The sequence below is a fragment of the Mustela putorius genome, unplaced genomic scaffold (genome assembly GCF_011764305.1).
Source record: "Mustela putorius furo isolate JIRA1106 unplaced genomic scaffold, ASM1176430v1.1 tig00000129_pilon_pilon_pilon, whole genome shotgun sequence".
NCBI lineage: Eukaryota > Metazoa > Chordata > Mammalia > Carnivora > Mustelidae > Mustela > Mustela putorius.
The window spans coordinates 20,472,427-20,500,069 of NW_025421290.1; the positions used below are offsets into that span (position 1 = coordinate 20,472,427).

The 27,643-nt window shown below is 54.5% G+C and overlaps 1 protein-coding gene across 3 annotated transcripts in view; it reads left to right on the top strand.

Moving 5' to 3' along the window:
• The window catches only part of PLEKHH1 (pleckstrin homology, MyTH4 and FERM domain containing H1), a 49,588-nt gene that overhangs the window by 19,569 nt on the left and 2,376 nt on the right, over positions 1–27,643 (top strand). For all 3 annotated transcript variants that reach the window (XM_045070859.1, XM_045070854.1, XM_004738985.3), the window contains exons 3-28: positions 1,096–1,158; positions 1,992–2,138; positions 4,616–4,699; positions 6,204–6,285; positions 6,387–7,147; positions 10,119–10,197; positions 10,811–10,902; positions 12,421–12,571; positions 12,789–12,931; positions 13,798–13,908; positions 14,787–14,873; positions 15,206–15,367; positions 16,236–16,316; positions 16,666–16,848; positions 17,205–17,313; positions 18,350–18,462; positions 19,033–19,209; positions 19,479–19,576; positions 20,071–20,248; positions 20,933–21,088; positions 22,109–22,209; positions 22,978–23,119; positions 24,204–24,346; positions 24,478–24,607; positions 26,353–26,439; positions 26,741–26,887. In XM_045070859.1, the coding sequence (XP_044926794.1) occupies positions 1,096–1,158; positions 1,992–2,138; positions 4,616–4,699; positions 6,204–6,285; positions 6,387–7,147; positions 10,119–10,197; positions 10,811–10,902; positions 12,421–12,571; positions 12,789–12,931; positions 13,798–13,908; positions 14,787–14,873; positions 15,206–15,367; positions 16,236–16,316; positions 16,666–16,848; positions 17,205–17,313; positions 18,350–18,462; positions 19,033–19,209; positions 19,479–19,576; positions 20,071–20,248; positions 20,933–21,088; positions 22,109–22,209; positions 22,978–23,119; positions 24,204–24,346; positions 24,478–24,607; positions 26,353–26,439; positions 26,741–26,887 (3,807 nt within the window). The remainder of the gene's footprint in view (positions 1–1,095; positions 1,159–1,991; positions 2,139–4,615; positions 4,700–6,203; positions 6,286–6,386; positions 7,148–10,118; positions 10,198–10,810; positions 10,903–12,420; positions 12,572–12,788; positions 12,932–13,797; positions 13,909–14,786; positions 14,874–15,205; positions 15,368–16,235; positions 16,317–16,665; positions 16,849–17,204; positions 17,314–18,349; positions 18,463–19,032; positions 19,210–19,478; positions 19,577–20,070; positions 20,249–20,932; positions 21,089–22,108; positions 22,210–22,977; positions 23,120–24,203; positions 24,347–24,477; positions 24,608–26,352; positions 26,440–26,740; positions 26,888–27,643) is intronic.

The following is a 27,643-nucleotide window of genomic DNA, read 5'->3' on the forward strand; positions in this document are numbered from 1 at the left end:
GAGTAGCAGGAGAAAAGACCTGATCTGTAGAGAGGAGGTGGGTGAGGCTGGACTGGACCTGGGAAGGGGAGACCCGTCCAGCCTCATGGAGGACAAGTTGGGCCATTCTGCCCCTCGTGTGTGTATAATGCCCCCTGGGGCAGGGCAGGGTAGGGCTGGGAGCAGGGGACCGACCGGGCTGTGGCACATGGAAGCAGGTGGCTCTTGACAGGAGAGTTGGGCATGTGACTGCCTTGGTGTGGTGATGTCCACGGGGCAGCGTGTGGCCGACCCGCCCCTGAGCCAGGGAGGTTGAGAGCAGCGGTCCAGCCCACACTTGTCACGGGGAGCTTGTGAAGCTGCGGGGGTGTCGTGTGGGCTCGTGAGCATCGACTTAGCCTTTAGCTTAGAGCTGGTCCCTCAGGAGCCTCCATGGGTAAGAACACTCGTCCCTTAGCTTGGCCAGCTGGTGTAAAATTCCAGAATTGCCGAGCTCCCTAGACCTCAATGACACATCTCTACTGGTAGTGAGATAGAATTTTTAAAAACGTGTCCTGAGCGTCTCTGTTTAAGATTAAAGAAATCAAATAAGGTGATGCCTGTTGATGCCATTTATAGTCAGAGATGTCCTTGATAAGGGATTAATACTTGTCCCCCGCCAGTGAGCTGTCCTTGGGTGGGAAGGAACATTCTCTTACTGCAGGCGTGGCAGCTCACATGGGAGCGTGTTCCGTGCCAGGCACATGGCGAGCAGTGGCAGGGCCCTGCCTGGGACGTGGTGCTGACAAGACTGAGGGCTGAGGGTAGCGTTGCCTCATAAAGAACGTTCCTGCTGCCCTCCTGGGTACGCTACGCATGGGAGACAGAGCTAGGCTTCTGCTCGCTCAGCAGAGAGGACAGCAGCTCTAGGCTCTTCACCAGCCCCCTAAATTTGGGATATGGGAGCAGAGGATTGCCATGAAGATCTTTGCCCTGAGACCCTTGTGCCGCCCTTGAGTTGAGTAGTTTAAACCTGGCCCGTGTGGAACGTCTACACAATTTGCTCACTTGGCCCTGAAGCCACGGTCGTGGTGGGGACACCGTACTGATATTTGTTCTTGCTCTCTGGTTGAGCAGATGCAGGAGCTGGAGCAGAGGCTGCTGGAGGCAGAGCAGAGGGCAGAGAATGCCGAGACCCAGGTAACGGGCGGGGGAACGGGCGAGACTGTGCCGCAGAAACGACTGTTGGCCTTCCTTGATCCTTCCCAGGGACACACACACACACACATACTCGTCACCCTCACCAGCTCCTCATGGGGACAAGGAAAACCAGCAGTCACATGTCTGTTCTTCTAAACAGATAATTCAGGTGCCTGGAGCGCTCTTTGGGCACGGAGTCTTTGGGTAAGGGTTAGCGCGAGAGCAGGTGGCTGGGTTCGTCCACATAGGCCAAGTTATGCTAAGGTAACGGGTCTCAGCAGTTTATCCTATCCAGTTCTCTGCTGTGGTGCATCTCCATCCAGAGTTAGCTGGGGATTCTGCTTCCCACAGGGACTTGGGGATCAAGGCTGACGGAGCTCTCCATCTTCCGCCTGGACCCTCTGGAACAGGCGGCCTCCTTGGTTGCCGTGGCAGGGAGAGCGCTCTTAAATACCTCAGTCCAGACATGATGAGTCACTCCATTCGGACCCATGGGCTGGAGGGAATTCCATGGCCATCTAGCCACGGGAGGGCTGGGGCAGGGTGAGAAGCACAGGGACTTTCAGTGAGCAACAGCCGTCTCGGCCATGGTGAGCTCGAAGCAGTTTGTCCTGCCCAGCTTGTCCCTGCTGAGGCCCCCAGAGTGACATGGCCAAGTACCCAGCGGTTTCTTCCTCATGTCCTTAGTTTGCCCACGTGGGCCTTACTAAATGGTCCCAGAGTTAACTGGTCCCCCTGTTGTCATGAGGGCTCTGCCTGGGGAGGGTCCCGGGGCAGGTTAGTGGCCATTTCACACACACGTGCTAACCCTGCGTGACGATGGTACTTTGAAGGTGGGTGTAATGGAGGAGAAGGTGAAACTGTCCAATCTGAAGAACGTGGACGCAGGCAGCCTGCACCGGAAGTACCAGGACCTGCTGAAAGCCATGCGGGGCAAAGATGAGCTCATCAGCCAGCTGGAGGCACAGCTGGAGAAGCAGGTAAGGGCCGACGCCCCACTCAGCACCATTGCCCCCTGCAATGGAACAGGTTTCCTCTGCTGGTGGGGGCCTCTCCCTCATGTGACTGTTCTTTTCATGTGGAGATTGAACTGTTAGAAGGCAGGCAGGGGACATAATGGGGAGAGGACCATGGAGGCCGACTGATCTGGGTTTGACACCTCCCACCCCATCCCCACCCTACCCACGAGCACCTGCTGCTCTCTGGCTGTGGGCAGGTAAGTCACGGATTCCCATTTACACAGCTGTAAGCTAGGAGTCATCATACACCCCGGGGCTGTCCAGAGAGTAAACTCAGGTAATCTGTGTGTAGTATCAGACATGAGGTTGGGTATGGTAAGGAGAGCCTGTCCTTCTTCCCCCTGGCCTTGGGCCCTGCCTGCATAGTATCGGAGCGGCACAGAGCTGGACCGTGAGCCTTGGTCAGCTGGTTGGCTAGAGTTTCTCGATGAACCTGAGTAGGCATACTCGTGTGCCCAGATGTAGGTGCCCAGGAGAGGCCATGCCTAGCATTCCAGCTTCGTTAGCCCCTTTGCTCCGGAAAGGTCTTCTGAAACATCACTCTGCCAGTTCCCTATGCCCAGCCTCCTCCCCTTTACAATTCCCTTAACTTCTCCCACTGCTGTCCCTTCCCTCTGCCCTCGGCCTCACCTTCCCACCAGAACACCATCATTTCCCATAAACCACGTCAGTGTGGCCAGATGACTGTTAATTTTCCGTGTGAATTCTCCATGAGGTGCCAGCTGGTCCTGGGAGTATCTCCCCACCATCATGGGCAAACTTTTAATCATTCATCACCAGTCACTGAATGTGTCCATGGTGCGATGGGCCTTTGTATACTCAGGGGCACCCAGCGTGTGTTCCTGAGAAGTCGTGGGGAAATACGACATCGACCCGTGAAATCTCTAATCAGTTATTCATTGACTTTGGAGGTACCTCATTTTCGAGTGCTTCATAGAAGTGGCCACATCTGGGGATTCGTGGGTAAAATGATTCCCGCTGAAGCCTGGATAAAAAAAAAAATTGTTTTCCAATAATAAAAGGTCAGAATAGAAAGAATGCTGTTCTACAAGTCAGTAGACCTAGCCTTAGTCCCAGCTGTGTTCCCTACGCTGATGGAGGCAAGCCACGTCACCCTCTGGGCCTCCGTTATACAGAGGGTATCAGACGAGGGCAGGGGTTGGCAGACCTGTTCTGTAAAGGGCCAGGGAGTACATACCTTGGGCTTTGCAGGCTATGTGGCCTCTGTTGAAACTCTTCAGTTCTCCCATTGTACCAGGAGGGTAGCCCTAGACAATACTTAAGTAACAGGCATGCCTGTGGCTCTGTTGCTGTACAACTTTATTTATAAAAACAGGTGGGGCAGGGGGAGAGGAACCAGGTGGGGAAGGCTGGATGGTGGCCAGTTTGCAGAGCCCTTCAGCTGGTTAACCTTAAGGTCCTTCCAGTATTCCCTGTGAACATTTCTTGTGTATCAAAGGACAGCATTCCATTTACATTTTGTTTATTTAGCCAAGCCTGGATTTGTGGACTCCTAGGTTATGTCCAGTTGTGAGTTTTTTGCTTGATCAAATAATACTGCAACTAACGATTCCTAAGCCATGGGTTTGTTGGGTCAGCAGTCTATACATTTAAAATGTTGACAGGTATTATCAAATTGCTGCCCAAGAAGGCTTTGCCAATTTCTAGAACAGGGGTTGTTTTCCAACAGCCCTGGCAATTTGGGATAACATCAAACTTCTAAATTGTGTTAGTCCGATAGAGGAAACAATGTCTGATTTTTTTGTGCATTTTTAAAATCATAGTTAGGTTGAACCGCTTCTCATGGGTTTCTCTTTCCCTTTATTTCTTTCTCTCTCTCTCTCTCTTTTTTTTTTTTTTTTGAAAAGATTTTATTTATTTATTTGACAGAGATCACAAACAGGCAGAGAGAGAGGAAGGGAAGCAGGCTCCCTGCCAAGCAGAGAGCCCAATGCGGGGCTCGATCCCAGAACTCTGGGATCATGACCTGAGCCGAAGGCTTAACCCACTGAGCCACCCAGGCGCCCCTTTCCCTTTATTTCTCTGTTGACTTCTTGTTCCTATTCTTTTCACATGTATTTATTGGTTTGTTCATTTCAAATTCGCCCTCTTTGTGTAAGCCATCTGTGTTGTAAATCATCCCCCAGTTGGTCTTTTGGTTTTAAGGGACCTTTTGTTTGTCATGTAGTAATTTATGGTGACGGTATAGATTTGATTGTCTTTTTCTTCATGGCTTCGGGGTATGGATCACGCTGAGGAAGACTTTTCCCACTTTCAGAATATTTTTTAAATTCATAAGTGAATTTCTTCGTTTCCACTGCCCCCCCCCCCCCCCCCGCCGCCGCCACCTGCTTGATATTCCTTCTCAGGGTTTCCTGCCTCCAGTCATTCACTCCACTGGTGACCGCTCTGATGCAGAGTCCCTCCCTTTCTTGCAGAAGCAGATGAGAGCTGAAGAAGCAAAAGTTGTCCAGGAAAAAGCTGCGAAGATCAAAGAATGGGTGACTCTGAAGTTAGGAGAGGTGAGTGGAAAACTCATCTCAGGAAGCTTGGAGTGGACATGCGGAGGGATCGGGGGTCCCCTCCGTGCCCCAGCATTTTTCTGCCTCCTGTCTGCGGGGCCTTGACTGACCTTACTTGTATTAACTATCTGTCCTTCACTCGGCTTAAACACCGAGGCTTGCTTCACTTTTCCTTTCCTCCTGTCGCCGTTGGGTTTTCCCAGAGCTCCTGATCAACTTTGTTTGCCCCACAGAGGACACACACCCTGCACCTACCCTCGCCACTGCACCTCTGCCCTCTCTGTTCTTCTCAACTGGCCTCCGTGCTGTTGGCCAAATACACGTGTCATTGCCCGTTTTCCCCCATTTTCCCCATTTTCAGTGTACAATTCCGTGGCATTAAGTACATTCACACTGTCATGCAGCTGTCGCCACCATCTGTTTCCAAAACTTTCATCGCCCCAGACAGCAGCTCTGTGCCCAGGAGTCACTAAGTCCCCGATTTCTCATCCCCTGACAGCCCCGTCCTGTCTCCACCTCTAGTTTGAGGCTCACTGCCACTCACTTAGGGAAGCCTGGGGCTAGAAGCTACTGTGCTCCCAGGAAAAAACAACAACAACAACAAAAAAAACAAAAAGCAACCTCTTTCCAAACCAGAGTCAAGGAGTTGAAGTTTGGGAAAGGACAAACATCAGCTTCTCTTCCTCTGTCCCCACAAAGTAGTCATGCCTGCCGCGGGTGTTGGCGGTTTGGCCTCCCCATCTCCTGTCGCCCGCCGGACTATGAGCTCCTGGGTGCAGAGCTGATGCCTGGTTTGCCTCCATATTTGCTGAAAGGTGCTCAAAAAACTGGGTTGGGTTTCAGTCGGGAGACAATGCAGCAACCGTGCACAAGGGTCTTGTAGACAGTGTGTTGAGTAAAGGAAGCCCGACCCAGAAGTATATACTGTATAAGCCCACTTATACCAAAAGGGGCACAACTGAGCCGATGTGTGCAGGGGTGCAGGCCTGGATGATAAAGCCCGGAAAGCAAGGTAGTGAGTCTGGTACACTTAGTGGTTGCCTTCCAGGGGAGGGAGAAGCATGTGACTGGGAAGGGGCGAGTCTGGGGTTGTAGACTGTGCTGGCCAATTCCTCTTTCTTGACCTGGGCGGTGGTCACGTGAGTGTTCACGTCAGAGTCATTTGCAAAGCTCTTCCTTGATGTGGTCTGCGGATTTCTGGGCGCGTATTCCACTTCACAATTCTTTTTTTTTTTTTTTTTTTTTTTTTTTTTGAGAAATGGTATTTTAGAACAGAAGGTTCAGGGGCTGCCAAATGGAATTCTATCCCAACCGAAACTGGTTAGCACAAAGGAAAGGGGATAGGTCAGGGCTCCCTGGGAGGGTCAGCCCTGGATTGCTGGGGCACCAAGTGTTCTTTTTCAAAGATTTGATCTTTGAAAAGGATTTTAATCTTATTTTTTGAGTTATATGCCTGAACCTGTCAGCTAAGTCTTCTTAAATCTTTATTTTTCTTTTTGCCCAGCTTGAGATGGAGAATCAGCACCTGAAGAGCAGTAATGAGCACCTGGCAGAGCAGGTGGGAGCCCTCCAGGATGCTCTAGAAGGTACTCGGGACAGGCTGTGTTGTGTGTGTGTGTGTGTGTGTGTGTGTGTCCCCACCGAATGGAGGGAGCTCTCACTATGCCTGTTTTCCCCCCAACCACAGCTCTTCAGATGGCACCTTCGGGGAAGCTGCTGGTGGCCCCCCAGGAAACCCCAGAGCAGGATTCTGACGCTTCGGGGCCAGGGGTGCAGCCGATAGGGCAGGACAGTGGTCCCCAGGCCAAGGATGCCCTGAAGGCAGCTCTGCCTGCACCTTCCCCAGGTGCTCTGCCTAGAAGGGACTCTGGTCCTAAAGCAGGAATTTCCCTGGAGGATTCTAGTTCCATCGTGGTCCATCCTGGGGAAATAGCCGAGGCCAAGACCCTTCCACCTCATCTGGGAAGAGAGGGCTCTCCCCGCCAGCTGTGCATGAAGCCTCGCACCCACAGACATGGTTCGGCCTCCTGGGGGGAGGGCCTGGTCACTGCTCAGGGAGGCACGCTCCCTGGGACAAAGAACTCTGCCAGGGAAGGAAGCCCGGGCTGCAGCCTGACGCTACCAAAGGCGCGGGTCCCCAGCACCCCCCGGGACAGCATCCAGCTGGCCAAGCGGCACCACAGCCAGCCCCAGGTGGGCCCCGGGTGTTTCAACCATGTGGTGAGCATCGAGATTGGGAACCTCTCAGCCCTCCACCCCTCCAGGCTTCCTGAGGTGGAGGCCCGAGCTGAGCTCCGGGAGGAACCGGAGAATATGGAGATGGGGGAGCCACCCCCAGGAGGGAAGAAAGAGGAAAGAGAGAGCCCACAGGCCCCTGGAGCTGAGCTGGAGGAAGTGGATTTGGGCAACACCCCCCCCACGCCCCCCCTGCACCGGTTTCCATCCTGGGTAAGAGGCGGTTTGTTTGCGGGGCAGGGGGCAGAGTGTGAGAGGAGGCGACCAGCCTCATGGCAACCAGCAGGGGCAGAGCCCGGACTTGGAGTGGTTGCGCGTCGGCCGCTGTCCTTTCATGAGCACGTGCCCCCACCCAGCTTGGCGCACGTGTTCTCATCGAATCTCCCAGACTCTGCCGTGGTGCAGCGCACCGGTGAGGAACCCAGGTCCCGAATCAAACCACTAGGGTTGAACCGCTGACCCTGTGACCCCGAGATGTTACTAACCCTGCGAGCTTCAGTTCCCTATCTGTGACATGGGGATAACAGTACTTTATCGGGTTGCTGTGGAGACGACCATGCGTGCGCAGGTCGGGGGCACCCGCAGTCGTGGTTCCCAGAAGGTGCGGGCTCTTGTTATCTGGGAGCCTTCGCTTCCTTCCTGTAATATCGGATGGAGGACGTGATGGCCGGTGGCATTGCCTCAGAGTCAGTGATACGGAGTTGGGGACACCGAGGAAGCAAGACTAGCCATGCCTCAATCTCCACAGAGCCGGGTGATGGCTACACGATCATTCTTTATTCTCTTCATTCCGCTTTTGTGTCTGTTTGGCATTTTCCGTAATAAACAGTTGAAATAAAAATGAGGGGTGGGTAGACATGGATAAGGCTGCCGAGGTCAGTGTGGAGGGTGAGACGAGATTTGGGGTGTGGAGCGTGTAGCTCAGGGCCCGGCACGTGTGCAGGACCCCGTGTGTGTGCGGGCCGTGAGGTGCTGTCCCGTTACCCCACAGACTTGCTCCCTTGCCCGTGGTCATGGAGCCCCTAGTGAGGAGCTGGGCTTTAAAGGTGGGCCCCACTGCCTCCAGACCCGGCTCTAACCTTCTGGCTGCACTGCCTCTTGGGGGACATCCGAGAGCAGATGTTCTTTCTTCCTTGTGCTCAGACCCCCTGAAGCTGCTGTGGTGGGAGATGTCTGAGTGTCTGGCTTCTGGCAGCATAAGGAGTGGGGATCCTGGGGACCCCACTTCAGGGCGACACTGCCTTTCATTTTCACTGCTGCCCAGAAGACCTGTCTTTCCAGCAGCATCTTGCAGGTGCTGGCCATAAGGGGGCCCGATGGCCAGAGACATGGCCATGCCTGGGAGCGGGGTCAGGGCAGGGGGCTAGCAGGTCTCCCTGGCCAGTCTTTAGGCCTTAGGCTGCTGCCCTGTCCCTGAAGCTCTGGGGTCGCAGGAGCCACATGAGGCACAGCCTTCCAGAGAGGCAGGGAAGGAGAGGACGCTGGAAAGGAGGGACGGGCCAGGCCAGGCCAGACCACCGTCAGAGCTGTCCCTCTTCTCTTTCATTGTTGTCTTGTAACTTCAAACGATCTAGAATCCTAAAGCAGAGGTGAGCGGTGAGGAAGCTTTCCCGCAAGGGATGTGACAAGAGGCCTCAGCAGGTGGTACCAGAGAGAAGCGCTGCTCACTTCTGCCATTGGGCCAGAACGGAGCCGTCCGTCCACCGTGATGGCTCTGAGGGGTTCTTGTGTTCTGCTGAGTGCGACTGAGGGGCGGGGGAGAGAGACCCAGGGGAAAGGGAGTGAATAAATAGAGAAGATGCTTCTGATGACACTCTCCACGGGGGGACATCAGCTGAGCCGCGGGGGTGCAGGTGTGAAGGGGTGTTGGGTTTTTCCACAGGCCCTCCCTGCTCTCAGCCGGGCTGCGGGACCCCACAGCCGGCCATGCCAGCTAAGGAGTTGTCTCCTGCTCACAGTCCTCATTGCAATTGGCCCCCCAAAAAACCCCAGTGGGTGCCCACCCTCTCTTCCCTGGTGGGACCCGCTGTGCATGGACTGTCTGAAGGGGAATCAAGACTGGGAATGGAGAGGAGGGAGACAGATGCACTGATCTGCTGATTCAGAGCCTCCAGAGCCCTTTTTTGGTTGATGAAATCATCCTCATGAATTGGGCCGTGGATGATTCTTGTGAAACACTCCCACGTCTGTTTTACCTACATCCCTTGGGCTTCGCTTGCATGTCCTCTGGGGGGTTAGAGGCCTGTCCCTGGTTGAATTCCAAGATCAGCACTAGCAGGAATAATCCCCTCCTGGGACCCCCTTCCCCACTGCCCTTCGATCTCTTACCTCCTACCATTTGCTCAGCTCAGAGTGGGTCCCACCCAGCCCTCCCTCCCCTAAGTACCCAGAGCTGCTACTCCCCCTGGGGGACACCCCAGGAACACTCCGCAGCCCTTCTAGCCCCAGCCCCCAGCCCTGCTACCTCCCCGAGCCGGCCAGGACTACTTTTCCTCGTCCTTCCGACTCTCCTGTCCCCTGAGGAGGTCTTTGTTTCCCTTTACCTTGAGTGAAGAAAGAGATGGGAAAAGCAGAGGCAGGGTCTCTGGGTTGTTTGATCAAAACCATTAGAAAAGCTCCCTAGGGGGCGCTTGTCCACATGTCTTCTACAGCAGGGTTCAGGGTCCTGGGTGAGCTTAGGTGGCTTTGCAGGTGGGGCCTAACCATGCACATCATGTTGTTACTGTAGGAAAAAACCGTGTCCCAGTTTCCAAACACAGGCTTACCAAAGGGTCCCTTGCCGTGGGGCTCCCTTTTCCTCATTATCAAACTCCAGCTTCAGGGGGTGAGAGCCTGAGACCCCGGGGCCTCTAAAATGGGTACGATTCAGAGAAACAGGTCAGTGACCTCCTTCTCTTGAACTTCCTGTGCCAAGGGAAGGGTGGAGGCAAGAGAAGGAATGAATATCTGTTGGATGTCGATTATATTCCCCGTGTCAGATGTTCACTGACAGTTAAGTGTTAGCCCCACTTCAGGGCGGAGGAGAAGGAGGCTCAGGTGTAACCTGCCTAGGATTACCCCACCAGTAATTGGCCCAGGCCAGATGCGGACCTGCGTCCCCAGACCATCCTTTTCCCTCCACACTCAGGAGGGCCTGGGCTGGTCTCCGTGCTGGGCCCTGACCCTCTGGGCCCTTCCATTCCAGGAGAGCCGGATCTACGCGGTGGCCATGGCTGGCATGCGGCTCTCGGATGCATCTCCCAGAATGAATGCTACCTGCTGCGGTGAGTCCCAAGTGCACCGCACGTGCTGGACAGGGTGGGCATGCAGGGGGGAGACTCTCAGCAACACCCAGGGCCGGGGTCGTCCAGCACCGCATCCCCTCCCCCAGCAGGTGAGGTTCAGTGAAATCACAGCCCGACTACCTCTGAGGCAAAAGGAAGCTGTTCGGGTTTAGCTCTGGGCTTGCGGGGTGGGCGTGGCCTTGAACAGGACTGTAGCCAATTACAGAGCTGGAAGGGACCATAGAGGCGGGGTCCTCCAGCTCATCCTCCTACCTGCCCGGGCTTCCCTTCTGTAGTGAGTGGCCGGTACTGGGGGTGGGAGAGCTCCCTAGTGCCTTGATTTAGATGAACCTCCTGAAGGAACCGCATCCCTACCCTCTGGCTCCTGAGTCAGCCGGCCAGCTACTGAATTCCCCCTCGACGTGAGCTCCATGGTCTCACAGTTGGTAATGCACCTTCGCAAGACTAGGACTGAAGGAGTCCTGGCCCCATCCTAAGGATAGCCAGCCTACCTGTTTCCTGGGGTGCTCTTTCAGGGAACCTGCGTGGATCTGCCCAGGTCTCTGCTGTGGCACCTGAGTTAATCTCCTCCCTCTTCCCCCACCCCCTCCAGCTTCAAGCCCTCCTGCCCTTGCGTTCCCTGGGCCTTTCTCTGGCCTTGTCTACAAGAATGTCACCGTGCCTGTCTACACTGCCCTGAAGGGGGTAAGAAGCTGCTGTTCGAGGTGGGGGTGTTCCCTCCAGGAGGTCCCTTGTCCACGTAGAGGCTCCAGTGGGGGTCGGGCTTCTGCACACACAGGACTCCGGGCAAGGAGCTCAGCTACCATGTAATGTCATTTTATTTTTAGTATTTATTAGGCTTTTATTATAAAAAGTCTAAATTTGAATTTTCAAATTGAAAATTTTGAATCCATACGATCATGGGCAAAGTGAAAAGTTAAATGCTAGACCTATCCCTGCTTCACGTGTCCTCCCCATCTTTTCCCATGTCTGTCCCAGAAGGACTCTGTCCAGAATGTTTCATACATGTTCAAACATATTCCCACGTATACTCTCATAATATCTCTGCGTATTTTTCTTTGAATGTAGTTGGCACACAAAATTATGTTAGTTTTGTATCTGTATTTTTTAGATATAACTGCAACATAATGTTTTCACACATATTTTTGTTTCCTTTTGTTATTGGTTTTTGAGGTCAAAACAGTTAACTTTGTAAAAAGTTTTTTAGAATAATCGAAAAGCCAAAAGTTCCATTTTCTTTCACATTGCTTTTCCCTCATTTCTAACCCCGGGGGCAACTGTCATTCACGGTTTGTGTTTATTCTATGAGGCTCTCTGTTGCATTTACCAGTGCACTGACAGATACTGTCTGTGTCCCTTTCTCTCTCTTGCACACGCACACACACACACACACACACGCACATCCATGCGCGTGCACATGGCGGGAATCATATCATACTTGCCCTTCTGCCCCTTGCTTGTTACACGACCATGAGTCAGATCTCGCGGGTGCACCTCCTTGCACAGCTCCGCTTCCTCTTTCAGGGCCCCTCGGTGTGGATGCCTCATGACTACCTTAACCTGCCCTCCACTGATGGACAGTTTCGGTCATATCTCCGCTTTTCTCTGCAGTCAGTGTAGTGATGAACGTCATTGTGCAGAGACATCTCTGTGCACTTAAGTATTAGGCTTATGTATTTCCAGAGGACAGAGTTCCGGAGGGGAAATTTATGGGCTAATGATAGGTATATTTTAAATTGTGGCAGATAGCACCAAATTACCTTTTCAAAGCCTTTATCATGCTACAGAGTATCTTTTCCCCATACTTTCAACAACGTGGAGCTAGTGGGTGGCTTCTTGTTTCCTTATCCGCACACACGTTTAAAGCTCCTTTCACGTGCCTGGCCCGTGTGGCATTCTGGCCTCCTAGTGGCAGGAGGAAGGGTTACAGCTGCTGGTGCTCAACCTAGATGAGGCAGGTCCTTTGGGGACCACGGAGGATGACCATGTGTGGGAGCAGGAGGCCTAAGGAGAAGCGTGGAGGTGAGGAAGTGAGAGTAAGATAGAGACGGGACAGTTGTCTGTCAAGTGCCCCAGCCAGGTGAGGGCACCCATGTGCCCCAGACAGGCCGTGCTGGCCACACCCTGGGTGCTGGGGCTAGGGGTACCAGCGCTGACATCTTGCAAGGTGAGCTGCAGCAGGGGAGGGCACCTGTCTTGCAGAGAGCCACGCAGATCAGCACCGTGCCTTTTGTGGACGAATCCTCGGGGTCCGATGATGACTGCTGCTCTCAGGCCAGTTTCCGAACTTCGGTCCCCTGCTCTGAGTCCAGGAAGACCAGCGGACTGGGCAGCCCCCGGGCCATCAAGAGAGGTACAGAGGAGGGAGCAGGAGGGTGTGGGCAGCAGGCGGCCCCTCACCTCCTTCCGTGGGCGGGCTCGTCCGGGGCCCGCTGCTCGATCCCCGCCCGTGAGCCTCTGCTGCAGACTCAGAGAACCTGGGTCAGAGAGGAAGTAGGCTCCTGCAGCTCCTGGACTGCGTGAGCTGGGGAGGTCTGGGGCTCAGGCCTTGACTTGTCCTTCCTCGGCAGGTGTCTCCATGTCCTCGCTGAGCTCCGAGGGGGACTACGCCATCCCCCCAGATGCCTACTCACTGGACAGCGACTACTCCGAGCCAGAACACAAACTGCAGCGGACCTCCTCCTACTCTGCTGAGGGGCCGGGCCTGGCCGGGGTGCGCGGGGGGCACGGGCCTCCCCAGCCTGACGCAGGGCATGGGGGGAAGCAGGCCTCCAGCAGAGGCTGCCTGCCTGGAGCCCTCAGCCCAAGACAAGGGGTCTGGGGAAGGGAAAAGGCAGGGGCAGGGGGTTGCAACAAGGGTGAGGCGCTGGGGATGTAGGCTTGGCGTCATAGACCCTGTGAGGAAGGAGAGGGCACCCAGCGAGGGCACCCTCGTTGAACCAGGGGCAGCCAGCGGGCTTTCCCACAGCGGCCCACCAGGCCCCAGGCATTTCCGTGTGTTCCAATCCTGGAATGCCAAAAGAGGACATGCAGGAGTTTCTAACTGAGCGCCATGCACCGTGCTCAGTGCTCTTTGTGCCTTGTCTCACGTGTCCTCACCGTCCTCTCAGGACGAGGACCCCATTTTCCAGATAAGAAGCCTGAGGCTCAGAGCCATGCTGCAGACCCACATCCTCATTCCCCAGCCCTCCGCCCTGGCCTGGCTGATGGGCCCCTTGTTCCCCAAACTTCACCCTCCCTTCCTGCTGCCTACAATGGCCTTCTCCTCCCCTTGTCATCGCTTTGAAGGGAAGCTGACTTTTCCTTTTGAGGCTAGTTTGGATCTGGCTCTTCGGGAAGCCCTCCCTGGCCAGCCTTTCCCTCGTACAGTCCCTGAGGGGGCCACCTGGCTTTATTCTAGTTCTCTCTGAACCCTTAGCAGGGTACGGTGCCCTGAAAATACATCTAGTATGTATTCAAGAAGTTGTCTTTAATTGACAACTCAACTGGGCCATTCTGGTTTGTGGGACATCTGCAAACCCCAATTAATTCCCCCTTTCTGTCCACTCCTCCCCCCGCCATGCCCTCTCACCCCTGCAGGAGTCCCTGGAGAAGTCGGGCTACCTGCTGAAGATGGGGAGCCGAGTGAAGACATGGAAGAGGCGCTGGTTTGTCCTGAGACAGGGACAGATTATGTACTACAAGTCCCCGGTGAGACCCTCCTCCCCCAGGACAGTGGTCCGAAGGAGCCTGGGCCAAACTCGGGACTGTGTGGAGGGGCTAGAGGCCAGAGGTCTGGCAGGTGGGCACCTGGGTACCTGGGACTTTGAACCTCAAAGTTCAAAGGCTGGTCCCTGGTTCCTGGAATGAAGTCAGGCACAGAGCAATCAAGGCAGTTCTAGATGACCTGGTGCGGTGATTCCTTACTTCAGAAGCTGATTTCTTTAATGCCTGGTCCTGTAATAGAATTGTTTCCAAGCTGCCCTCACGTCATCTGGGTTTTTCTAACAGCCCATCACCTCCTCCACCTCCTTCCTGTACAGTTTGGAGCGAGGGAGCCTTCGATGTTGAGATCTAGTTTGATCTGATCTCTTTGGGGAACCAACATGAATGTTTTACAGAAAGCAAAAAGGCCACATCACTTGTGCAACTCCAGCCAATGCCCGTGGCTGTTGAGGATCCTGGGCCCGTGTCCCTCAGCGAGCGGGCACGCTCTGAGCAGTGAGGTGTGCAGGCGCACGGGGAAGGGGAGCGGTGATGTGTCTGCCACTTATATGCCACACTTGGTATAGAGAATGTAGTAGAAAGAATTTAAAGGCTTTAAAGCTCAGTAATGTGGTGGTTTCTGACCCAATTGTAAAGGCTCAATCTATCCTTTTTGAGGCCTGGGTCAGATGGGCCCCTGTGTCTCTAATCATTGTTCCATTTAGCTAGAACCGGCATCCAGAACAAGTTACCATCTTACCATAGCCCAGGAAGGCTTGGGAATCACTTTCTCCGTTGCCTTTGACCTGGAGTAAGACCTGAGGGAGAAGGATGTGCTCTGGGAAGGCTCCTAACCGTGTTCCTCCCCATTCCTGTCTTTACAGAGCGATGTCATCCGAAAACCGCAGGGTCAAGTGGAACTGAATTCCCGTTGCCAGATTGTTCGAGGGGAGGGTGCACAGACATTCCAGGTGGGCAGGCGGCTTAGATGAAGGGGTGTGGGTTCGGATAGGACTAGGGTGGAAACACAGCTGGGGCACAATGAGCATGTGTGAGAGACATCACATCCACAGTTGGATGTGACCCTCGTTTGTGAGTCCTGGGAGAGAAGACGAGGCCAAATGTGCGAGACAGAGTTAAGGTAGCAGAGACGAGGCGAAGAGAATGAGGGAAAGACAGGAGAGGGTCCAGAGTGGGAAGGAGGAAGGCCCCGTGGGTTCAGGGATCGGTGCCACCTCAGAGCCCGGTCCCTGGCATGCCATCCCGCCATCTCCCCGCCCCTCCCCCAACCCTTCCTCCCCAGCTTATCTCTGAGAAGAAGACCTATTACCTGACGGCGGACTCACCAGGCCTGCTGGAGGAATGGATCCGCGCGCTGCAGAGCCTGCTGAAGGTGCAGGCCGTGGGGCCTCCAGCCTTGCCTCGGGGTGGCTCCAAGCCCACTGTGAAGGGCTGGCTGACCAAGGTAGGGGCGGAGCTGGTGGGGCGGAGAGGCAGGGGAGGCAGGCTCTCCTTGCCCCCTGTGCAGGACTTGGCTCACTGGGATTAGCGGGTGGGCCCCAGACCCGGTCTGACGGCTCAGTGTCTGTGAGTGAACACTGAGATCCGGGCTGCGAGCAGCCCAGCTGTTGTCAAGATGGGAGGACCTGGTTTGAGGTCATTAGGGGCTGCTGCCCACCCCTACCAGCGAATAGTGGAAGCCGTGAGGCAGGTAAGGTAGGTGTGCGCACCATTCGAGGTCCGATCCCAGGCCTGCCCTAAAGGTGTTTGAGTTAGGACTCTTCTGGCTAGAAAGAGCAGAGAAGTACTTGTTAACCTCAAGAAAATGGAAGTTAATCAGGAAGAACATGAACTAGGCCAGAACGCCACGAGAAGGCAAAGCCACGTGTGAGTGAGCTCGGTGCTCTTGGCTCACTTTCTGCCTTGGCATTCCATCTGTGCTCGGGTCAGTGTCCTCCGCCTGCTGTACACCTGCTGTGCCCTCGTGCTTTACATTTGCCGGGGGCTTTAGCTTGCCAGCCATGGCCCTGCCTTCCCTCTCAGCATCCTTATGGCTGTGTCCATATTCCTGGGACAAGACATCAGATTGGCCTGGTTAGTCTTTTAATGACGTGTGGTGCCAGGATGGATGGGCTGTCACAGGGTACACACCATGGCCCTCTCCATGTGAAAGGGCCAATACTCTTAGTAGGGAGTCTGGGTGGCATCTCCACTAAGGACCGGGGTTAGACCAGAGGTTTTGAGATCTTCCTTCCTCTGGCTTCTCTTTGGCAGACCTGGATTTACTTCTGGGATTACCTGGTTCTAATCACAGTCTTAATTTCTTCTTATAGGTAAAACATGGCCATTCCAAGCTGGTCTGGTGTGCTCTTGTTGGGAGAACCTTCTACTACTATCGAAGTCATGAGGACAAGGTACTTCCTGGCTTCCTGACAGCACCCACTCTCTGCTTTCCCCAGATCACATTCCTGTAGCTCCGTGTCCTGATGGAAAGGCCCCAGCTTTTCCGTCACACCACACAAGTACAAAGCTGGCTGGATCCCTCTCGCCTGTTGCCAGTGTGCACAGCCCACAGATTCTACCCGTGGGGTCAGTCTGTGCTTCTCCTGGCAAGCCTCAGCCAGGCAGCTCTAGTTAACCCCCCTCATTCTGGGACCTAGACACATCCATGACTCCCAGCCCAGCAGAGCCTGAGGGTTCAGAGAGAGGAGACTGCCCGGCTCCCTGCTGGCTCTCCCATTCATGGAAGGCTCCTGTCCACAGCGACCCCTGGGCCATTTGCCTGTGCGGGACGCGCGCATCGAGGAAGTCGACCGATCCTGTGACTCTGATGAGGACTATGAGGCTGGGGGAAGCAGGCGGTTGCTCTCCTCCCACTGCACCCTGGTGATCCACCCCCCAGAGCACAGCCCCACCTACCTCCTCATTGGCACCAAGCATGAAAAGGTAAGGGAGGGGGTTGAGCCTCTGCCGCCAAGCTCCGGCCTGTGATTCTCATCTTCCCTGCTTTCTTTCCCAGCCTCCTCAGATTCAAGTTTCTTTCCTTCCTGGACATTTTGGCAACTAGCATTCCCTGATTGGGACCCTTCCTTATAGCGAATTCCCTCCCAGTGACCACCATCTCTCCACTGGGACCATGAGTTGGCACCTTAAGCTTAGAAACCTGGGTTCACCTGATCCCAAGGCTTTCAGAGACTGGTGGCCTTGACTTGTGCCAGCCAGACTAGCCCAGCCTCACCCTGGGCTTGGCCCCTTCAAGAGAACTGCAGACCCTTGCCTCCATTCTTCCACTCCCCTTCCAGGACACGTGGCTGTACCACCTCACAGTGGCTGCAGGGGGCAGCAGCGCCACAGTTGGCACTGCCTATGAGCAACTCATTGGAAAACTGATGGACGGGGAGGGAGACCCAGGTAAGGCAGGGTGGCCATCCTGCGTGGGCTCGAGGGTGGTGGCTGGGTAATGGTTGGTCAGAAACCCACAGAAAGCATTTCTGTACCCCGAAGCTGTTTTAAAACCATCTAAGCCACAGAAGGACATTCCCATCCAAGCTCCAGAGCCCCTGTTTCTGGTGAAGATACTGGGGTTACCCCACTGTGTCCAGGGGAGTTGATTTGGGGGCAGACTTCCCAGTGACCCAGGTCAGTGATTTACTTTCCTCACCGGGCTTTGCCGGCTGGGCAGAGGGTCGAGGAAAGAAGGTAGCTGGTGAATTGTTACAGTTCGTTAATCCATGAAGGAAGCCTGCACTGGGATGAGACGAACCCAAGCCTGGGTGTTCCGAGGTCTTTGTTTCACTCCTGGTTCTCAGGACCCTGAGGAACTAACAGCACCCACCACACGCCCCTTCCCTGTTCCTCGGAGGCCTGTTGCCCTCAGGCTGAGGTGCACTCTCCATCCCACAGGGAGGGGCTTCCCCTGCACACACAGGCTTGCATTCTTTTTTTTTTTTGAAATTTTTTTTTTTTTTAAAGATTTTATTTATTTGTCAGAGAGAGCGAGCGAGAGCGAGCACAGGCAGACAGAGTGGAAGGCAGAGTCAGAGGGAGAAGCAGGCTCCCTGCGGAGCAAGGAGCCCGATGTGGGACTCGATCCCAGGACGCTGGGATCATGACCTGAGCCGAAGGCAGCTGCTTAACCAACTGAGCCACCCAGGCGTCCCAGGCTTGCATTCTTGTACCCAGCCCTGTCACTGCCCTGGGAGCGAAGCAGTAGCCACCTTTCTGGGAGCTGTGCTCATGCTGGACACAGTGCCCAGCTGCGTGGCCCACACCCTGGGGCTCTAACCGCAGCCCAACACGTGCATCCGGACAGTCTGTCCTGGTCTTCCTCGAAAATCTGGGGGTTGGTGGCGGGGGGTAGGTGGGGGGGGGTGGGGGGCTGTGTGTTCGGGTCCAGTTCCCGCCCCAACTGTAACTGCTGCTGCTCTTGGTGCTGTGCTTTGGGCAGACTCCCCTCTCTGGAGGCACCCCATACTGTGTTACAGCAAGGACGGACTGTACACCTCCCTCACCACCCTGCCCTCCGAGGCCCTGCAGACTGAGGCGCTCAAGCTCTTCAAGGTAACCTGGGAACAGAGTGCAGGCCCACCAGCAGGCGGCGCCCTCGCCGTGGGCCTAGGATCTCCCCGGAGCAGTTTGCCCACCGCGGGATCCTGGGGTGGAAGCTGTGGAGTTAGGGGAGCTCATGGAGGGCCCTGAGCGGAAGGGCCCTCGCGGAAGGAGCCTCACCACCGTCCTAGGGCGCGGAGGCATTCACAGCTTCCTGGGGACCAGCCAGTGAGACTCCCCGTTCAGGAACCCTCCTCCTCCTGGAGTGAACGGCAGGAAAGGCCGGGTTTAGGTTCCTTCTGAACCTGAGAGATCCTGACCCATTTTAGAATGTTCTTTGTGTCTGTCTGAATATTCTCTTAAAAAAATGGATGTCTTGCTTATGTAATGGACACATTTAAATAAGGAATGCTGCCATCCCAGAGCAGCCAAGAAGCACGCAGAGTCGCCCTCAGGCAGGGGCACTGCTCCCTCTTCAGAAGGGCTGCCCGCGGTGGGGATGGCCCTGTGTGCCCACTGTCACCAAGGATACTAACCCAGGGGTTGTGGGGCCGCCCGTGCCCAACGTCCTCTCCCTGCCAGTCCTGCCAGCTCTTCATCAACGTGCCGGTGGAGGCAGCCTCGGTGGACTACCACGTGTCGCTGGCGCAGACGGCCCTGCAGGTCTGCCTGGCTCACCCCGAGCTGCAGAGTGAGATCTACTGCCAGCTCATGAAGCAGACCAGTGGCCGCCCGCCTCAGAAGTGCTCCCTCATACAGGTGAGCGGGGGGCCCCCCGGCCGGGAGCCCTTGGGGGGGCGCTGCTGCTCAGGGCACAGGAAGGTGGGAGGAGGGCGCCGGTAGCCTGTGGGCTGCCTCCTGTTCGGCTGGGCTGGTCAGATCTTGTGATGGCTGCTCTGGACGGGGCCTGACCAGGTTGGCCATGCTGGCAGCCACACCGGGTTGGGGGAGCCCTGGTTTGGAGAGTGCTGAGGGCTCAGTAGCTCAGAGCCGCATGGGCCCCGTCCCATGCTGCCTGTGCCCTGCAGTGCTGGCAGCTCCTGGCTCTGTGCGCCCCACTCTTCCTGCCTCAGCACCACTTCCTCTGGTACGTCAAACAGCAGCTCCAGCGCCACGCGGACCCCCGGTGAGTGAGCGTCCTTTCCCACACAGCACCAGCCCTGCCGACCACATGTGGGAAACCTTGGGGGAAGCGGGCGGGCCGTGGGGGACCAGGAGGGACCAGACCGCCCTGCCCCTGAGGTTTGCACGGTGATCACGGAGACTTCACTTGGCGCTGTGTACACGAGCGGGCGCACAGAGGTCTGCGCAGGCCTGGGCTGCTCTGCATCCCAGTCTCTGTATGCATGCATACTTTTTGGGCGTCCCCAGATCATCCCCACATTTTCATGGTCTATGTCCCCGTTCTTCTGGCTTCTGGAGACAGTATCTGTACAAGCCACCTGTAGCAGATAGACCCTGAATGATGGATGATCACCACAGACCAGAGCATTCTGGGCTTTTCTCACCGCCAGCCCCACTGCAGATGGGGTCTTGGCTGGGTCACAGTCGGTGGCCAGGGGATCAAGGTAGCAGGGATGAGTGGATTCCCTGGGATTGTCTTTCTTCCTGTCTCTTTAGAAATGAAACTGGCCAGTATGCCACTTACTGCCAGCGGGCCGTGGAGCGGACGCTGCAGACAGGGGAGCGGGAGGCCCGGCCGTCCCGCATGGAAGTCGTGTCCATCCTGCTACGCAACCCCTTCCACCACTCCTCACCCTTCAGCATCCCCGTGCATTTCACCAATGGGACTTACCAGGTGAAGAGGCTGCACGGGCTCCCTTTCTTCCATCCTCTCCTAGCCCTCGCCCAGGGAACACCTTCAGGCCAGAGGGCTGCTAAACCTCCTTAGGCTTGGCAATTCTTTTTTTTTTTTTTAAGATTTTATTTATTTATTTGGGGGGAGCACAGAAGGAGAGTGAGAGGGAGAAGCAGGGAGCCCACTGTGGGACTCGATTCCAGGACCCCAGGATTATGACCACTGAGCCACCCAGGTACCCTCGGCTGATTCTGAACAGGCAAACCAGCAGAGGGCAGCCTTGGGATTTGGAGGTGGGTAGGACCGTGAGTGCCAGAGTGCAGGGAAAGAAGAGCTTGCATTGCGAAACTGCTTCACTGTTTGGCCCTTGGAAGTCGATCTTTCGAAGCCACTGCAAGGACAGGAAGCTGAGACGCTGACCGAGAGGGTGGCATGATAAAACGCCTCCAAAAGTGTGGTGGCAGAGGGCCAGCAGAGCCGCTGACTCCAGCTTACAGCGGGCGGGCTTGTCCCCAAAGCACGCACCCCTCTGCATGGGACCACGGAAACCAGCTTCCTTTGGCTTTTGCATTTGCCCTTGCTCCTTGCAGCCAAGACTTTCCACCTTCCAGACTCACAGCCCTCCACTAGCCCTCACGAGCTCCTTGGGAAGTTTCCACTGGGATTGATCCCTCTCCCACGCAGGTGGTCGGTTTTGATGGCTCCTCCACGGTTGATGAGTTCCTCCAGCGTCTGAACCAAGAGACGGGCATGAGGAAGTCCTCCCACTCTGGCTTTGCCCTCTTCACAGACGATCCTTCTGGCAGGGACCTGGAACACTGCCTGCATGGGAGCATCAAGGTGATGGGCTCCCCACTGAGCCAGCTGAGCCCCTCCTGGGATCCCTCTGGGCCTTGGGGTTTGGATGGTAGGGCAAGAGCCCCTCTGGCGGGTGCCTTCCTGCTGCATAGTCTGTTAGATTGGGAGCTCAAGGTGCTCCCTCTGGCCAGCATTCTGTGGCATGCTAAAACCTACCTGTACAGGCAGAGAAAAGTTGTTTTTGCCCTTGTCCCTGGAGAGAACATCTCCATATGTTCTCTCCTCCAGCCCTTGAGGGGCTGTGCTGTATCCTGGGGAAAAGCTGCTTCTTGGCTTGGTATAGGAAGGACAGGGAGGCACTTGTCCCTGTGCACATGCGGAGGTAGATGACCATCCCCCTGGGTCCCCAGTTGTGTGTTGTGCACTGCAGCTCATACTTGCCCTGTCAGGGCCTCTGCTACACTTACAGGCTCGACCGTATTTGAAGCAGGTAGATCTATGTGGCACATCTACAAGTAAAAAGCCCTTGAATGGGATTTCCACCTATCTTGTCTTGTGGTCTGGGAGTAGCGTCATGGGGGATGTTAAGTGTTTGTGGGAATGTGTTGTAGCGTTGATGAGTTTGAGGGTTTTGGTTCCAAGTCCGCTTTTTTTAAGGCGACAGGACAACGGCTCCTGTAATCCTTTCCTGTTGCCTGGAAATCCTGCACACATGTCCCCTTTGTAAATGTCTGGGTGTCTCTAAGGCTCGGTCACACAGTAGGCCTCTGGGGGTACTTGTTGAAGACAACAGTGATTGGGGGAAGGGAAATGGAGCTGGTAATAGGAGGCCACGGTTTTTGACAGAGGGCTGCCTGGCCTCTGGGGAGGCCCCCTTAGGTGTCAAGGCCAGTGGGGGGCAGCCTCCCACACTCTGCTGCTCATGCCATGCCCGGGCTCTACCGCTCTGTCTGGGGGGAGGTTGTAAGACACCTGTAGTCCCAGGTGCCTGAGGCCTGCCCCCGATGGGACCTGCTCCCCTTGTCAGGGCCTCTTTTGACTGTCCTTTCCTGCCTGTTGTAGATCTGTGATGCCATCTCCAAGTGGGAGCAAGCCGTGAAGGAGCTGCACTCTGGCAAGGCTGAGGGTGGCACACGTGTCGTGAAGCTGATGTACAAGAACAGGTCTGGAGTGCTGCCCGGGGGTGGGGGAGGGGGGCACTCATCACTGCCACCGGCTGGCCTGTGCTGGACAGACAGCACACCCACAGATAGCACTGTGTTGTGGACACTAGTTGGTGGCCCAGGCTGGCTCTGGTGATCCTCAGTGAGACCCTGGGCAGTTCAGGCTCTCAGTCCCTGTCCTGCATGTATTTGCGCACACGTGTGCACACACACACCCACACTACACCACACCTCCCCCCCCACCCCCCGCAAGAAAATAGACCAACCTTGTGGGATGGCTGCAAGGGTTCCATTAGAAGAGTGAAATTTCTCATGAGCACTAGATATTTAAGGCTCAAGGATAAATAGCTCCTGTAACAATTCCAGCAAATATAGGAGATACCGTGATTTTTAGTCCATTTGGTTAAGAAAATCCTATCCCAGATCTGTCTGCAGGCACATGATTTCCATTATTCTCTTGGAATCTTCAACTCCTCCAGTTCCCCGAGAAGCTGTGATTCTGGGGAGCAGATTCCGCTGAGCAAATCCAGTAGGGGAGGGTGTAGTTAGGTATGGCCCGGGCCACTGTTGGCATGAGATCTCATGGCCCCGTTATCTGCCCTGTGTTGTGCTTAAATCTTTCTGGAGGCAATAGAAAAAGAGTCTCACAGATGGTATAAAAAAAAGTAGCTTCTTTCTTTGGAAATCAAGATAAACAGATGCCAAGATGACCTCATCCATTCGGGATCCCAGCTGAGTCTTGGCTGTTTCTCGCTGTCTTCCCTGTAGGCTGTACTTTCGGAGTCAAGTCAAAGGGGAGACAGAGCGGGAGCGGCTGCTGCTCGCCTCCCAGACCAGTGGGGAGATCGTGGCAGGGAGGTTTCCTGTCAACAAAGAGTTGGCGCTTGAGATGGCCGCCCTAATGGCCCAGGTAAGGTTCTGTGCAAGAATTGGGAGGACCAGGGAACCATCTTTGGACTCACAGGGGGCACATAGCACACAGCCAGAAACTGCAGACCCTGCTGTCTCTGGCAATGGAGGGAAGCTGACTCCTTATCATCAGAGCCCTTTACTGCAGATACACATTACACGCAGAATTCTGGACATGGAAGCCAGAGCAGAGCCCTGCCTTTGAGAGCTGGCCACCTTCCCGCCATGAGATCTTGGCCAAGTCACTGCAGTGGTCTGTGCTTTAGTTTCCTTCTCTGTACAGTGGAAACAAAAATGCCTCCCTGCCTGTCCCCCACAGGGTTGTACTAAGTATGCTACTGAAATGATGTATGTCACATAATAGATGTGCTGAGATTTGTACTTAAAACTGTAAAACATTGTAAATAGAATCAGGAAGGGGAAGGTGCATTCAGACTTTGACTCTTCTCTCTGTTACCTTTAAGAGGCTGTCTTGCCAAAGGTATCTGGGATGCCCTCTTGGTTTGCATGAGAAAGCATCTGACTCTGCATGCTGGAGAGGAAGGGGAAATAATAAACATTTACTGAATGCTCTGTAGAGGATCCATTGCTGAGTATGTCATGTGTATTATCTCAGTTCTTATCCCCGTGTAACAGATGAGGAAATTTAAGTACTTGCTCAGGTTTACAAGGCCAGCAGATGGCAGAACGGGGACCTGAGCCGGGTCTGTGATTCCGAAGGCCACGTTTGGAACATGTTAGGATCTGTAGCATCTTCAGTCCTGGATCTCAGATGTTTGGATTAGAAGCCAGAAGATCCATAGTTCTCCCTTGTCTGCCACTAATGAACCGAGTCTTTGGATAAGGCACTTAACCTCCATTGCAGAAGGAAAGTGAATATAAATAATCATCGAGGGCCATAAGGTGGTTTCTCTAGGGTCCGTGAACTGTGAGATGAAGGGTCTGTCATGAGAAGTGTTTTCGCATCTGTCCATACCCCATCAATGAAGTAACGAAGTGATGGTTGATTTCACCTCCCCAGCAGCCCCGGCCCCACCCCATCCACTTCCAGATTCTTGACTGCCCTCTGTGTGCTTCCAACACAGGTAGAATATGGGGACTTAGAGAGGCCCAGCCCACCAGGCCCCGGGAGCCCTCCCCCTGCCAAGGTTCAGCATCATCTCCAGCAGGTCCTAGACAGGTTCTACCCGAGGCGCTACAGACACGGGGCACCCCCTGAACAGCTGAGGTAGGCTGGCCAGATCTTGGAGGGAGTTGCTGTGGGGAGGCAGGGGCTGTAGAGTGGGGAAAGGCTTCAGAGCTGCAGTGAAAACCTGTTGGCCCTTCACTGGCCCATTTCTCTCCATCCATCCAAACCAGGCACCTGGCAGATCTACTGACCACAAAGTGGGCAGCCCTACAGGGCTGCTCCCCTCCTGAGTGCATCCGCATCTACCTGACGGTGGCCCGGAAATGGCCTTTCTTTGGTGCTAAGCTCTTTGCTGCTCAGGTAAGTGCCAGTGGTTTTCAGGGGAAGGAGTGATTACCACACCCTCAGCAATGTGCCCTACATTTCTCCTCCCGCTACTGTCCATATCTGATCCCCTTTGAGCCAGTCCAGTCTGGAGGGCCGGCCTGCACAATAGCAACCAGCAGAGGGCGCTATTTCTCCACCCATTTCTGGCCTCCGTTTTCCATGGTCCAGAGCAGAATTGTGGTCACTGCTTTTGGGCCTGGATGATTTCTGGGTGACCTTCGTCTTTCCTTCTTCTTTTTTTTTAAAAATCTGATTTATTTCTGAGAGATAGAGAGCAAGCATGCACAAGCAGGAGGAGCTGCAGGCAGAGGGAGAAGCAGGCTTCCCCTCTGAGCAAAGAGCCTGATACGACACTCGATCCCAGAACCCTGGGATCATGACCTGAACTGGAGACAGACACTTAACCAACTGAGCCACCCAGGTGTCCCTTCATCCTTCCTTGTTGACTTCTCTCTCAGTGCTATCCCTGAAGAAGAAATAGAGGACCAACTAATTGATACACACATTGTCATGTCAAACTTGACATGACAGCCATCTCAAGAATACCTCCATTTTTAAGAGAGTATAAAAGAACAATATATAATCTAATCAAATACGTCTCTGCAGACTTAGGAGGGCCAGGGGGGACTCCTTAACCACTCAGGCAAGAGTTAATTTCACCTGCACAAAGCCCAGGGGGCCAGTAGTAATCTCAGCTGGAACTTTTCTTGGCCAGCTGTCTGGTGTGCATGAACCATATTCGTAATCAGAGTACCATGTCCTCAAAGCTGGGTCACGATCCTATTCACTGATGGTACAGATTCGACAGTGGATCACTCATTCATTCAAGAAAGAATTGTTGAGCTATTAGGTCTCAGGCACTGTTCAAGAAGGCAAGAGATGAGCGAATCAAATACCATCCTGGCCTTTGTGGAGCTTCCCATCTAGTAGGGGAGATACTTGTTAATCAGATAATCATATATATTCTCTCTCTAAATACAAATTCTCTCTCTCTAAATACACATTTTACAAGCTTGTCATAAAATGACAAGCTGTCATTTTACAAACTATCAAAGAAGTATCAGGGTTATAAAGGCATAGAACAGGGGAGCCTGGGGCCCTCTCAGTCCGGGAGGTTGGGAAAAGCTTCTGAAAATGAGGACATGTCCTTCCCTCTCCCCAGCCTTTTGGGTAGGAGAGCTAGAAAATCTGGATTGCCCTATTGTAGCTGGGCAGTGAAAATGAGTCATTCCAGGAATTGTCCACCAATAACCACTTTTCTCACTAGTAAAGCCAAAAGCCCATAAGATTGCATTCTTGCTTTCCTGTTTGTTTCACGGTCCCTAGGAAATTGGCTGAACCAAGATGTACTTCAGCTGGGAGAGACTGTGGGTGGAATGCCGTCAGTCTGTGAGCACTAGGAGAACACAGCCCGCTCTCTGTGCCCGTGACTGAGCAGCCAGGGCTGGCCTTGTTCAGCAGCACAGAGTCTCTCAACCTGTGTGCTGTGGGTACCCCTCTCCTCTCGAGATGGTAATTGGGTGGCCAGAGCCCCAAGACCAGATGTCTTCTGTTTACTTCAGCATGCTGTACAAATACCATCCTTCATGTTTTCCAAGACAAAAGATTGGACATCACTGCCTAGCAGATTCCTGGATGTGCCTTCTTCCTCCAAAATCTCTTACGGTTTAGCATTCCTAGCTGTGAATACGTCTGATGGGATTTTCCTGTTTCCCCAGCCTGCACAGATGTTTTCCAAGGACAGCTCTCTGGTGTGGATTGCTGTGAATGAAGACGGTGTCAGCATCCTGGACTACAGCACTATGGTAGGAAAGAATGAGGGCTGGCTATCTGACCCTTCCTTCTAACAGCACCTTTTCTTCTCTGTGGACTCAAAGAGCTGAGCTAAGGGACCATGGTTTCCCAACCCACCCTACCCAAGCCTTGCTTTCCTCTAGGCTAGACACAGCTTGTAGACATTCAAGATGTAGATCTCCAAGTTAGGACCACTTCCAAGTTCTCCCTTTCTGGTTAAGACAACTTGTGCTTGGAATAGACAGGGGGTGCTGGTTCATCTCCGGAGGCAGGTGGGAAGTTTCCCCAGAACTGACTGGCTTCTTCTCACAGCAAGTGCACGTCACTTACCCCTACTCTTCAGTAATGACCTTCGGTGGCTGCCGAGATGACTTCATGCTTGTGATTAGATCCATTCCAGACCAGAGCTCTGGAAAAGGCCACATTGAGAAGTTGCTCTTCCGGATGGCCGCTCCCAAGGTGGGTCTGACAGCTGTTAAAACATGATACTCGGATCTCTCTAGAATGAGGAGGTGGGCTTGAAATTAAGGAAGCTGGGTTAAGACGGCCTCTACAAGGGCCCTGCCCCAGGTAAAAGTCTGGTCTTGGCTGTAATCAGTCCTCCGAAGGGTTCAGGTAGGGCTGCAGCTCCGAGTCCCTGCCGAGCCGGTGGGTGAGGGGCTGGCTGAGAGGGCACGCGCTCTGGTCCAGCAGCTCCCCTGCCCTCCACATGGTACTTTCAGCCCCCGCAGCCCAGCACCGCACAGGCTGGAGGCGGGTGCCTACTCGCTGCTCTTGCAGCAGACCGGGGGCCAGGGCAGCCAGCTGCCTCCCCTGTGTGCTCTTCTCCTGGCTTCTGCCAACACTAGTCCCCAGGTGGGACAGTCTGCACGTGCTCCCCCTTCCTTACGGTCTTAAAAGTCCATCCCAGAGACCACTTCTGCTTTAAGGGCTTTGTATCCTGCTTGGTGCGGGAGATACAGACTAGCAAAAATAACAAAGACTCCCAAAACCCAAGTTCTGATTTATAGTTTCTGACTCCCTTCTGAGGGTAAGTGAAAACCCTGTTGTTTTAATCCTAAAATTGGAGTTTCCCCAACCTCCTCCTTTTAATGCTGCCCCTGCCGAAGGAGAGGATACACAGACACTTCCTCCAGGGAGGCCCACTTCCCTGGCTTGGAGGTGAGCAGAGAGCAGAGTATCGCCTCTCCTGTTCTCAGGAGGGTACTCTGCATC